General features: G+C 44.9%; 1 protein-coding gene across 2 annotated transcripts; it reads left to right on the top strand.

Annotated features, from left to right (window-relative positions):
- The first annotated feature begins 2,451 nt into the window (after nucleotides 1-2,451).
- Nucleotides 2,452-7,094, top strand: LOC135104049 (gamma-butyrobetaine dioxygenase-like). 2 transcript variants are annotated; one of them, XM_064010932.1, is made up of 9 exons: nucleotides 2,452-2,607; nucleotides 2,724-2,817; nucleotides 3,857-4,050; nucleotides 4,422-4,553; nucleotides 4,665-4,858; nucleotides 5,046-5,151; nucleotides 5,312-5,526; nucleotides 5,671-5,832; nucleotides 5,967-7,094. In XM_064010932.1, exons 1-9 carry the CDS (start codon nucleotides 2,521-2,523, stop codon nucleotides 6,010-6,012), a joined length of 1,230 nt encoding a protein of 409 aa, XP_063867002.1. In that variant the 5' UTR covers nucleotides 2,452-2,520; the 3' UTR covers nucleotides 6,013-7,094. The 2 variants fall into 2 exon arrangements, with proteins under 2 accessions (XP_063867002.1, XP_063867001.1); XM_064010931.1 differs by having other exon boundaries at nucleotides 4,419-4,553.
- The last annotated feature ends 6,472 nt before the right edge of the window (nucleotides 7,095-13,566 follow it).

Raw genomic sequence — 13,566 nt, 5'->3', positions numbered from 1 at the left:
CAATATTACCGCTACATAATATACTTCCATTAACTGATGAGGAATAAGAGTAATGGATTCATAGGTGTTAATAATAGTTAATAATATTATTATTATTATTATTATTATTATTATTATTATCATTATTATTATTATTATTATTATTATTATTATTATTATTATTAGTAGTAGTAGTAGTAGAAGTGGTAGTAGTAGTAGTAGTAGTAGTAGTAGTAGTAGTAGTAGTAGCTGTAGCAGTAGAAGTAGTAGCAGCAGTAGTAGTAGTAGTAGTAGTAGAAGTAGTAGTATTAGTAAAAAACTGTAAAAAAGAATGCAAAGTGACCTGCAAGAAGCCATCAGGCCTACACGTGGTTGTCCCTACCTATTTCTAGTAGTAGTAGGAGTGGTGGTAGTGGTGGTAGTGGTGGTGGTAAAGGTAGCAGTACTCCTATTACCTAGCAGTTATAATGGTGGTGGTGGTGGTGGTAATGAAGGTAACAGGGAGGCGCCTTGAGCATCGCGGCGCCTGGAGGAGAGGAGAGGAGATGGAAGCTGAGAAATCAAGGCTATAAAGTTAATGTCGTTCTGTTTCCTCTCTTGATAATTATCCTGACGGTTCTTGATATATTTTGTCTCTCTCTCTCTCTCTCTCTCTCTCTCTCTCTCTCTCTCTCTCTCTCTCTCTCTCTCTCTCTCTCTCTCTCTCTCTCTCTCTCTCTCTCTCTCTCTCTCTCTCTCTCTCTCATTTCCATACTTCCTTCATTAGTGCCTCTGATGAGGTTTCCGCAACGCAGCTTCCTTTCCTCCTCTCCCTTTTCCTCCTCTCCTCTCCTTTTTCCATTCTTGCCTCACTCTCACACCCTCTCTCCCCTCTCTTCCCCCTCCTCTTTTCTTCTTCCCCTCCGGAACTTTTTATCTGAGGAGACACATTGTTCAGTGGCGTCTTCTCAGCTCTCTCATTTCCCTGTTTCCTCTCAATCACTCCATTTGATCAGATCTTCTCCCCTTCGCAGGAAATTGGCTTCTCACGGCCACCTTACAAGTCTTCACTCCCTTGGCGTTCCCTCGGTCTCCCTTCAGTGTCTCCTTCGCCTTCTAGATATACACACTTCCTTCTCTGCGTCTTATTTATGTGTTTATCTCCTGGGTGCTCTTGTTTGCTCGTCTCTCGGTTTGTGTGTGGGTTGGTGTGGCTTGGTTTTGCTTTCCTACTTTCGTTTAGTTGTTGGGTTTGTTTTGATTGTCATTTTTCTTCCCCTTTATACTGTCAAATCCAGTGTTTCCGTTTGTTTTTTGTCTTGTCTCTTTCTCTCTGCTATTCATTTCGTTTAGCGTCTCTTTGTGTCTATCTTGCTGCATTTCCGTGTCTTTCTCTGCTGTTTCCTCCTCTGTCTTGCATCTCTCTGTCCTGTCTGTCATTTTGTTTCTTATTTTGATGTCCTTCCTCTGTTTATCTCCGTCCTTTTTTTTTCCTGTTGCCATGTTTCTATTTTTTCTTGTTTCTCTCTCTCTCTCTCTCTCTCTCTCTCTCTCTCTCTCTCTCTCTCTCTCTCTCTCTCTCTCTCTCTCTCTCTCTCATCCAGCTGGTAATGTTAAGAAAGCAGAGGAGAAAATAAAGAATAATCTAACTCTTTTCACTTTCATTCTTTAACTCTGAAGTAAAAAGTGCGTAAAAAACATAAATAAATGAGTAAAAAGTGATATAGGATTAATTTCCCTTTTGTTTGGTGAGAGAGGGAGAGGAAGAGGGAGTGCCATGTGGAGGGAGGAGAAGAAAAGGAAGACCTTGTAAGAGGGAAACTTTTGGGTGGCAGGAAGAAAGTGGTCGGAAGTCTGACTCGTACTGTGTTACTTGGTGTGGAAAGAAAAGTGTTCCCGTTTGATCTTTGCTAGAGAGAGAGAGAGAGAGAGAGAGAGAGAGAGAGAGAGAGAGAGAGAGAGAGAGAGAGAGAGAGAGAGAGAGAGGGAGAGGGTTTTATATCATACCGTAAAATTCATTTCTGTGTTTTGTGTCTTCTTCAGCATACCAATTACAAGACGTTTCCTGTTTTTGATGTAACGTGACACAAGATTAGGTTTGTTCTGGTTTGAGGCGGTTGTGGTGTGTGTGTGTGTGTGTGTGTGTGTGTGTGTGTGTGTGTGTGTTGCTGAGACAGGTTGTGATGCACGGAGCTCTAGGTGACCTTGGTGGCGCCGGTCGCTGCAGGAGGTGCTGTTTTGTTAAGCAATAGGGTGCGAGTTGAGGAGGAAGGTGATAAGCTGCTATGGTTGTTACGCTCTCCTGCCTTTTCATTATCACCGTGTTTTTTACGTGCATGTTTTTATTGTTAGGTGGCATGTTTTTCAGAAAGGAATGAATGGAAGCCAAGGTTACGGTGTCTGATGTAGTATTATGCAAGACGGTGTGTGCCTCGCCCAGTCACCCGCACTGGCAACCCCCCACAGCGAGGGGTATATATGCAGTACTGATGCTATCACAGGCACACACCTCCCTCAGTGCCGCCTCATCATCCCCTCCCCTCACTGCCACGCCCTGCCATCATGTCGTCCCAGCGATGCTTCCGCGCCGCCCTGGCCACTGGTGGAGTCCTGAGAAGCGCTTGCCGCCCCGCGCTACTCACAGCCTCGGTAAAGGACGTGTGTTGTTACTTTATGTTGCCTGTTACTTCAAGGCACGTGATCTGCAGAACAGCTTCTTGTGCTTTGATTTTAAAACTGATGATTATATTGTTTTCTTTTGCCAGATGAGGCCAGTTATCTGCACCACCCAGAAGAGAGGCGTGAGTCTTGCCGCCGCCGCTTACCAGCAGGCCGCTGCCCGCCAGCACGAGGCTCCAGGTAAGGCTCCGCCAACATCATAAATTAATTCTGAAATTAATGTAAAGAGAATATGAAACCACTGCGGTAATTAGTTCCTTGTAAACTTTGGTGTTACAAATAGTTCATGGTTAAGCTGCAGCAGCGGCACCAGGTGTGGGGGACGAGGCAGTGCAGAGGATAATACTGAAGGAGAGTCGTAACTACTTACCAACCCAGAAAGAAGAGACAGCAGCGCAATAAACACACTCAGCGAGGGAAAAGTAATAACAGAATTTAAACGCGGAAGTACGAGATTACTTTTCCCAGTTGTTGTTGTTGTTGTGTAGCAGCAGACAGTTAAAAGACTCGGCAGCTTATTTACTGGGAACTAAACAGAGGATGAGTCAGAGCATTCCATTAATGGAAGTTAATGGAAAGAAGTGGTTACGTTGAGAATACCAAATGCTCATTATTGAACTTATTTTCATTAGGGCTCATACTACTGACGAATAACTCTTTGCAGATAGATGTGTGACAAAACTAAGTAGTAGTCTCGATGTTTAGTTTGGAGATGCGTTATCCAGACTACGACTGTAAACTGATGTGAAGCAGAGCCAGATGTAATTCACTTGTGGCAGTCTTCATATCTGGATTTGGAAAAATTATGTATCCAAAAAGGAAAATTACTTTTTATTGTACTTTGAGTGTAAATGAAGCTTGTATAAGACGTCATGAAAAAAAAAATATTGATATACTAAATTATCGCTCCTAAGATCCGCCTGCAGCTGTCTTTTCTTCGGGATTTAGGTCTAGGTTCCCTTGATGAGTCAGGGCTCGGAGGGTGCCTCCTTAAGTGGACTTTGGTTTTGACATTTGGGGACCGTTATCCCTAGTGGATGCCCTTCTTAACCTCGGTGCCTGGCCACGATTCCAACCCATGTGCCGGAGACCCATCGGTCCACATGCGCACGCCGTACCACTGTACCACGTACACTTTACAGTAAACATCTTAACAACATTACTATACTCGAAACATTCCTCTAACCCACTAATTCCTCTCCCTCTTTCTCTCCTCCAGCCTGTAGCGTTGCGTCTGCGGTGGCTAAGGATGACATTCTGACGGTGAAGTTTGGGAATGGGACGGAGGGTCAGCTGCCCTTCGTGTGGTTGCGGGACAACTGCCAATGCCCTCAGTGCTTCAGCGTCGAGGCCTTGGGCAGGAAGCTCCTCATGGACGATCTTGACATTGATGTTCATCCGACCAAAGTCCAGGTAACATGCTAGTGACCCTCACAGTGTGCTCCTGTACTGAGGTTTCTCTATGCTGCGTGCCTGCGACTTCTCCGACCTTAACTTATTTTAACATTATATCTGTGGTTTGTTTTTGGCCTTATTAACTTTTGCCTTTATAGAAAATACCAAGGGTTAATATATAATCTCCCTCCCTGTAATCATGACTTGCCATCTTTGACCATGTAACGCTCTTCTTGGTTGATAACCTGCACACCGCGTCTCTGTGGCTCCTTTCTGTAACATCTCTTTAATTTCGCTTTCCTTCTTGTGGTATGTCCGTAGTTTATCGCCATCTTGTGTTTAGTATCTGCCAACCAGTGTTATCTCACTGACTCAAATAATTTCAGCAGGAAAGCGACAGTGGACTGACGGTGGAGTGGAGTGATGGCCACATGGGTGAGTACCCCGCCCAGTGGCTCAAGGAGAGAGCCTTCACGCCCACCGCCCGTGCCTTGCACAAGATGAGATACGCGGTTCGAAAGGTTAGTGTCTTATTCAGTGTCAATCCTCTAAGTTACGTTTATCGTATATCAATATTTAGGAGTCTGAACGCATTGAAAGGATTATTATAGCAAGACACGAATGTTTTGCAGGAAGCGTGGGGCGCCGAACACACCATGAAGGAATACGACTACAGGACGCTGATGGCCGACGACCGGGAGCTGCTGGACTGGCTGCTGACTATGGAGCGCAAGGGGTCAGCCATGGTAAGGAACACGCCGCAGAAAGACATAGCAGGACCGGAGCTCATCGAGCACATCGCCTACGTCAAGCAGTCCCACTACGGGTGAGTCCTCGCCCTCTCATTAAAGTAAATATCGGCATTAAAACTTATGCCGATATTTACTGTTACACAGCTCGGTTCCTTGCCAGTGACTTTCATTGAGTAATTCAAGCTGGGTCGCTGTTGCGCCCCTCCTGGAGGGGCAAGGCGGCGCGGCATCACATAGACACTAACAACCCTCTTTCCACAGGCCACACTCGCCCGTCATCAACCGACCCAACACCAATAACGTGGCCTTCACCAACGCCAAGCTGGGCATGCACAACGACCTGCCGCAGTACGAACACATGCCCGGGGTACGTCCGTCACCGCGGTTACAAAAGCATTGCAACTGACAGCAAACAGCAGCAGACCTTCGGGTCCTTCTTAGGCCGTGACACATGCAATGATAATGCAACAGCTTGAACCACAGGAACACATTCTTTGGAAGCCACTAACGCTGTTTTGTGTGCGCAGATCATCTTCATCCAGTGCGTGGCGCAGCACCCCGGCGCCGGCGGGGAGAGCATCGTCACTGACGGACTGTTCGCCGCCGAGGAGCTGCGCAGGAACCACCCGGAGGACTTCAAGATCCTCTCCTCCACCGACATGTACTTCTGGGACAAGGGCCACGCCAACTACAGCTGGGAGATGCCAGAGTTCTACAAGATTGCAAAGTTCCCAGTCATCAGGTGAGTGTCACGCGTGTCTGTACCTGCACTGCACCTCAACAACCATAGGTGACCTCACTCCACCTTGCCAGTGACCATCTATCTCCCCTTACCTTCCCATCCCTGACGACCCTGACCTCCCCCTCCGTCTCCCCACTCCCACAGGATCAACGGCGACAACGAGGTGGTGCAGATCGCCGTCAACAACGCCATCCGCGACTCCCACATGGACCTTCCCCCCACAGGAGGTCAAGAAATACTACGCTGCCTACAAGCGCTTCCACAACATCCTGTACGCCAACGCCATGACCTTCAAGATGGAGCAGGGTGAGTACTGCGACCGCGGACCTTTGGCGGGGCGGGACAACTCTTCTTGTAATACTGCACTGCACTGCACCATACTGAGCCATGCCATGCTATACACGCCTCGAGGCGCTGACTGACGCTTGCTGCTCCCACAGGAGACATGATGACCCTGGACAACGTGCGGTGCCTGCACGGGCGTGAGGGTTACGAGGCCAACAGTGAGCGCCACATTGAGTCCTCCTACCTCGACTGGGACGAGGCTCGCTGCCGCCGACGTCGCCTTCAGGAGAAGTTTGGCTGCTGAATATGAAGGTTTCAGACTTTGTAGCTGTTTGTTGTAGTAGATGGTGTGCAGTAGGAAATGTGTTTTGAGAGGCAAGAGGCATGAGATCAGTACAGCGGTAGGTGGTGTAATGACTTGCGATGCTTGTTAACATAGTATCCATGATGCAGCGGAAGAAACCATCAAGTATTTAGCTAGGTGACCCAGTGTGTGCGTAATGTGTTATCGACTTTCTTTTTCTTTCTTTTATATAAATACCAAATTATAAGTTTGTTGAAGTGCATCTTCCACATCACTCTATCTATGCACATAATGTGCTGTTTTTTTGTTTTTTTTTTCGCACTCGCTGAAGATAGCAAGGCAGTGTGTGGCGGCGGCTGTGCCGCATCATAATCTCTGAAGGTCACAGATATCTTACCTGTGTGTGTGTGTGTGTGTGTGTGTGTGTGTGTGTGTGTGTGTGCGCGTGTCGTGTGCGTGTGCGTGTGTGCGTGCGCGTGCGGACCATCATAACACTGTCACGCTGTTACCAGTCGTGTTTTTCTTTCATGATCATCATGTCATTCATAAAATATTTCGCCGTGTATTATTCCTCCCAGGGAGAACACCCACTATAAATTATTTTGCTTATCACTCATCGGCCCGAGTGGGCGCCCCTCACATCACTGGACGAGCGTCCCGGGGCTGCCACGTGTGTGCGTGTCTGTCATCTTTCGCCGTCGTGATCATCCCACACCACAAACCTTTGGTGATTCCCGCCGCGCACCACACGCGTCTGTTGAATGTTTGTGAATAGGAAAAAAAAAAAAAAAAAAGATAATACTCAAATCGTGATTCCGCTTCAGACAACATTGTCTGTAGAGGATTGTGTTATGCTGTGACTGTTTTCGTGTTAATTAGTGTGGAGGAAGCAGTGCGGTGCGGGGAGGTGCAGCAACAAGGCAACAACGCTGCTGTTTGATCTAGATATACATAATAAAAAAACAATATTTTTATAAAACGTTTTTCATTTTAAACAGTACCTGTAAAAACTAAATATAATAACTGGTCTTCGAGAAGAGAAAAATCACACAAGTCTGATGTCAAACATTCTGTGTGGCAGTTACATTTCAATGGATACGTGCACAGTAATCATATGCATTCATTTCAATTGTTTCCGGCGAGTCGTGGAATCTCTTTATTAAACATGCTGGGTGACGGGAGCCAGGCGCCGCACACAGCTGGGGTTCAGAGGGCACACTGGGCCACGGTAACTGTTTGTTTGATCTATGATAATTTTTTAGGTGCGTGTGTTTGTTTGTCCAACACTATCTGACTGGTTTTCTGTCCCTTCCTTTGAGTTGAGAAGTACGCAACTGCTGGTTCAGATTAAACTGTTTAAAGATTAATCATATCGAGAAGCACCAAATGTCACATATATTGAAGGTTTCTAAAGACGCCATTTGAAAATGTAAGAAAATAAACACCAGATAATCTCTTGTTCCATTATTAGAATACACCAGATTACCGTTTGTTCCATCACTAGAGCATCTATTAACTTTCTTGCGTCTACCGATAAACTACGTGATGGTGAACAGGAAACAAACAGAGCAGGACATAGGATCATATTGATATCGCTGGGTCACAGACACAGTATCGCGTCCACTCAGTCCCTGTGTTGGTCAGCGCGCAGTGATGCTGATGCGGTGATCACCAACAATATCCATTACTGGCGGCGGGAATACTCCACTAAATAACATCATTTCCATGCGGGGGATGCGTCGGATGAATGTGAGAGAGCACAACACACACACACAAACACACACACACACACACACACACACACATATACACAAGGGTCTGTCCACGTGTCCTTAGTTATCTCGTGCAAAAAAGTCAAAAGTGTATTACATATTCTCAGTGTGGTTCGGAAAGGTCTGCACCAAATTTAACTTCTGATCTCCGTGGCGCTTTTCTCTGGCCTGGAGTTTGCTGAAGGTCCCTAAAAAAGACCCTTTCTTTGTCGAGCCGTGAGACTGTAAAGCATGGGAATGAAGACACGCACACACGAACAGGATCCACATATTCTTTCGTACCAAAACACACACACACACACACACACACACACACACACACACACACACTGTCTTGAACAACACCCGTAAGGTAAATCTTCTTTGTTATCTCGCGTTAAAAATTCTGCGTAATTAAACTTCACGAGGAGTTGCGAGGCTCGAGTCGTAAACAAGTCGCGCGCACTCTACAGGCGATTAAACTTGATTATTTCCTTCCCCGGGGCAGGGCAGTTACGTTCTCCCGGCTCATTAAGGCGCCGCACCTCGCCCTCCTTGATGACGCCGCGGTGACAACGGAAAAAAAGAAAAAAAAGAAACGGAATTAAAAGCGAGTTATGTTTAGTGAGGACGACACTGATGTGGTGTTTGGATGTAGAGAGAGAGAGAGAGAGAGAGAGAGAGAGAGAGAGAGAGAGAGAGAGAGGAGAGAGAGAGAGAGAGAGAGAGAGAGAGAGAGAGAGAGAGAGAGAGAGAGAGAGAGCGTTTCGTGAAGGGGGTGACTGTGATATTTGTGCAAGGGACGAAGATAGGAAGATGGGAGAGGAACAGGACAGAATGAAATGAGATTTTACCTTTATCTTCCTTTATTTCATATTTATGTAGATAGTCTTTTGTCTTCACAGCAATAACACGTCATGCAACTCTAACGTGTTTCTAGAATCCACAAATAACACTGAAAAAAATATCAATTACCAAAGGTCACGATGAATGAATATGAAGTCTTGCCTTACTCTTGATCTTATATTTGTTGCTCTCATTAGAGATCACCACTTCAGAGTAGCCTTTCCCAACGCACTAGGTCTTTTGCACCTTCCTCAGTCACACCCATCATAAGCATGTAATCTGTATCTATAAAACCCTTAAGTCTATCTCACTCTCTCTTTCTCTCTCCTGCCTCCGGAGTAATCAGTGTCAGAGCAGTGAAGCGTGTGTGTCGCGTGAGTTTTGTGCCCATGCAGCATCCGTGTCTCAATTCCTTGACGTCCTCTTGAGATTTCTGAACGCTTTTTGCTTGGTTTCTGTTTGCTTGACTTTCTTTCCTGCCTTCTTTCATTCTTTCTTTCATTTTGCCTTCCTATCTTCCTTCCTTCCTTCTTTCCTACCTTTCTTTCTTTCTTTCTTTCTTTCTTTCTTTTTGTCTGTTTACTTGCATGTTTATGATGTTCCTACTCGTCTCTGTTTCTCTGCCACTCTGTCTGTTTGCTAATTTTGTATGTTTGTTTGTCTGAATTTGTTATTTCTCCTTCTGCCTGTCTGTCTAATTGTCTGTGTGCTGTCTGTCATGTTTGTATTTTGCAGGTGTCTTTCCGTCTCCACTAACCCCTCCCTTCCTCTCTCTCTCTCTCTCTCTCTCTTTCTCTCTCTCTCTCTCTCTCTCTCTCTCTCTCTCTCTCACCCAGCAGCCTCGCCACCTCACTGATAACACGTTGAGTAATTCCTCGCCCAATCTAACAGTTCCACCCTTCCTCCAGACCAGTTTGTTTGGGATGCTTCTCTTCCTCCTCCTCCTTCTCCTCTTCGTCCTTCTCTTCCCCTTCCTCCTCCTCTTCGTTCTTCTCTTCCTCCTCCTCCTCTTACTCCTCCGCGTCGTCCTCCTCCTCCTCCTACTGGTCGCCCGTCTTTACATTCCACCCGTATCATGCCTCTGTTGTGTGTGTGTGTGTGTGTGTGTGTGTGTGTGTGTGTGTGTGTGTGTGTGTGTGCGTGGCTAGTAGGCGCGCCGTACCAGTGAGGCAGAAGTGTTCATACAAAACACGCAAGTAGACAATATGCATAGAAATGTGAATATTAATGTTATGTTCACTTTTACGACTTGCACTTGCGCACACACACACACACACACACTTTAATTGTCCAGGTAATACAGCCTCTGGGATTACACTGGTTTACACTCTTTTAATAAACTTGCTCTAAATTTGATTAACGTGTAATGGCTGGCTGGGCCTTGTTTATGACCCTGATGCAGATAGCGGAGCTGGGCGTTACTCGGCGCAGCATAGGGGAGCGCTGAACACACACACACACACACACACACACACTCTCTCTCTCTCTCTCTCTCTCTCTCTCTCTCTCTCTCTCTCTCTCTCTCTCTCTCTCTCTGTCTGTCTGTTTGTCTGTCTGTCTGTCTGTCTGTCTGTCTGTCTGTCTCCGGGGCGCGCCTGACGTTAGTGCAGGAATAGCTTCTTTGTTTTCTTAGTAGTGGATTAGTAATGAGAGGGATTGTTTTTTTTATTCTTGTTACTTTATATTGTTTTTATCAGCCTTTGGACTGGACTGGCGAGGGGAGGTAGTGCAGTCATAGTTTACTTTCCTTTTTTAGTGTGACGAGTTGTGAGGGAAGTATTTTTCTTTTCTATCCTCGTTTATTTATTTTTTTGGCATTTTCATTTTCATTTTTTTTTGTCTAACTCTTTGATATGAGACATGATTGCTGTTATTATATGATACTTGGAGTACGCATCCTGCTTGAGTTCATTAAGTAAAGTGATGTCTTGTTTTCGGTTAAGAATTATTCAGGTTTTTTATTTATTTATTTATTTATTGATTGATTTTTCCCGAAATTGAACTTGTAGCACTTACAGACCAATTCCTTGAGCTTTGGATGGTTTGCTGCTGACTTATCTCTTGGACTCCTTGGTGGACATTTCTACTGAGCCTTTAAACTAATTCTTCGAGGCTTGGATGGTCTGCTGCAGCCTTACTTCTTGGAACTCTTTTGCGGTCGTTCCCCTTTCTTGGTGCAGCAGAATCCTAAAAGTTACTGTAGAGGTTCATGATGATGCCTGGAGCCGCGATGCACTTACAAGACAATTGATGGGCAGCGAGTGGTGATACTGAGCCGCTCCACCATGGCAGGGAATGGCCAGCTTCCTGCGGCACTGCAACTCGGGGATAGGAGCTCGCTGCTTCCGTGCTCTGACCGCTCGCCCTCCGCCTGCCAGTAATATAAATAGAATTATTGCAGGATTATCGTCAGAGCGGTATTGTAGATTTACATTTATCAGCCTGTCCTTGATTTTTATGTAAGTTTCGCACGCATGGAAGAGAGAGAGAGAGAGAGAGAGAGAGAGAGAGAGAGAGAGAGAGAGAGAGAGAGAGAGAGAGAGAGAGAGAGAGAGATCGTTATTACGTGAATTTTTGGTGTTATTAATGCAGATAAACGAGCCATTAGACTTAACCACCCCGGCGTCTGGTCTCGTCTGGCTTGGCAATGTTATATCAAAGGGCAAAAATGAAAAAAGCTTTTATGATTACAGATCCGTCACTTACAATTTGCAATAAAATCCTCTGTATTCTCTTCTAAGCTCGCCACACATGAAAATAGTATATATATTTTTTCCCATGCAGTAATTTCAAAAGATGATCCATTTGAGAATACGATAGATATACGAATATGTAATGAAATGCTATGATTGACGTTTATTTATGAAGAATTAGTAGTCATCACGCATGTATAACTAGGCAAAGAATTATACATTGTAGAATATTTGTTTATTTAGTTGGTTATTCGGTTAGTTGGTTAGATTAGTCAGTCAGTCAATGAGTCGGTCATTCAGCATATCAGTCAGTCAGTCGGTCCGTCACTCGGTCAGTCATTCAGTACATCAGTCGGTCAGTCATTCAGTCAGTCAGTCAATCCGTCAGTCGGTCAGTCATTCAGTATATCATTCAGTCAGTCAGTCAATTAGCGAGTCAGTTATTAATATACTTTGAAGAATCAATGATGTATCTTCCATATATACGGGGAATCAAACACAAACACACCACCAGACACAGAATTACAAGGACTAAACACATTCCTTGCCACTGCAGGCCTGGTGGTGGTGCAGGTGGCGGGGCTGAGTGCGTGGCGCCGCCCTCAGGAGCTACCAGGCGGAGGACGTAGGGCGGAAGGTCGTGTTCACTGAAACTCATCAACCGCTGCATTTTGCCGATGGGAACACCGACGCTCTGCTATTCTTGCCAGTCGTGAACACCCCGGGATACTGCCGCAGGATGGTGGCCTCCCCGCTCTCCTGTCCAGCGGCATTCACGTCAGGATTTACTGGCTCGTAACAGGTGGGTCTCTTGCCGCGCAGCGAGGGGGTCAAGGGGCCACACGCAGGGCGGCTGTCCACTCACTCCTTGTGTCTCCTTGCTGTATATTCTGGTGTGTGTGTGTGTGTGTGTGTGTGTGTGTGTGTGTTCCAAGCTTCCTGAAATCTTCTACCGTTAGTCAAAATCCGATAAATATATTAAATTTTTTAGCCATTGTGCAGGTCAACTCTTGTTAACTCTTGATTATTGAAAAAAAATCACCTAAACTTGATGAAATCTTCTATTGTTAGTCAAAATAGAAGAAATATATATTGAATTTTAACCATTGTGCAACTCAATATGATTTTAGCTCTTAATTAAGAAGTGTCACCTAAAACTCAGTGAAATCCTATAATGACGTCCAGAACATAACAGAACTGGTGCCGTAGGTGTGGTCAAGACTTTATGGAGTGTCAGACTAGCAGTGAACGGGAGGATTACGAATAATTACTCGATATTTATGTAGACGTTTCAAGATTTAACCGTTTGACTCTTAATTACAATGACAGCTTTCTGAGTGACCTACATAATTTATCTGAACATAAACACAACTGCGGGCATTACATGGTTTAGATTACTTCAGCCTTCCTACTTCTATCGCTGATGGCTGCTGAAATTACTTCTTAAGTTGGCACCACAATATTTTTTTACGTTTGAGAAGCGAAAGCACTCAGAAGGTAAATGTATTACTGTAATGCCAAAGTGTTGCATTAAGTACAGTGATCTTTTGTGTTTAGTTTCACTGTGCTCAGTTTGCTTCGTCCTTCAATCTCCGTCTTCATTCCTCTAATCTGCCGACAGCTTCCTTACATATTATCGTTTCATAGCAACTCGGAATGCTTAACTTTTTCATTGCTGGACATTTTTTCCCATAATCACCTTCAACTTTTTGCAGCACTCTTCTTTGTACTACAGTCTCTTGAATAGCTCTATATCCTAGGAAAGACAGCATTTATATTCCATTCTCTCCTTTTTTGTGTGAGTTCATGACAATAGTTAATTTTTATAATCCTCTGAATGTTAATCGGAAGTGAACATGGAAGTATAAGGGTTAACATTGAGGGAGAAACTTTAAACACAGTGCTAATTAATGTTGCAAATGTTCCTCGACTCACGACCATCCATAATCATACCTAATCGGATTCTTATCTTTGACTGCTAAAGAAAGCAATCAGATATTTTAAAAGGCACTTACTGACGAAAAAAAAAAAAAAGAAAGAGAAAAACTAGTGTGTGAGTATAAACGAAAACCAAAGTCAAGGCTTTTAGATCTGAGCAATATAGCCAGACAGAACGTGACGGTGCAGACAACTGGGTGACGCGGACCAAATGCCGCCCTCG

Source organism: Scylla paramamosain, chromosome 10 (genome assembly GCF_035594125.1).
Source record: "Scylla paramamosain isolate STU-SP2022 chromosome 10, ASM3559412v1, whole genome shotgun sequence".
NCBI classification, from domain to species: Eukaryota; Metazoa; Arthropoda; class Malacostraca; order Decapoda; family Portunidae; genus Scylla; species Scylla paramamosain.
Note: the sequence above shows the minus strand (reverse complement) of the source record. Positions and strands in the feature narration are given on the sequence as shown.

What these genes read in the sequence shown, in the direction of transcription:
- LOC135104049 (XM_064010931.1), top strand. Translation starts at nt 2,521, where the DNA reads ATGTCGTCCCAGCGATGCTTCCGCGCCGCCCTGGCCACTGGTGGAGTC. An exon ending in TTCATCCGACCAAAGTCCAG is followed by an intron (nt 4,051 to 4,418) that starts GTAACATGCTAG and finishes AAATAATTTCAG; the next exon opens with CAGGAAAGCGACAGTGGACT. An exon ending in GACCTTCAAGATGGAGCAGG is followed by an intron (nt 5,833 to 5,966) that starts GTGAGTACTGCG and finishes CTGCTCCCACAG; the next exon opens with GAGACATGATGACCCTGGAC.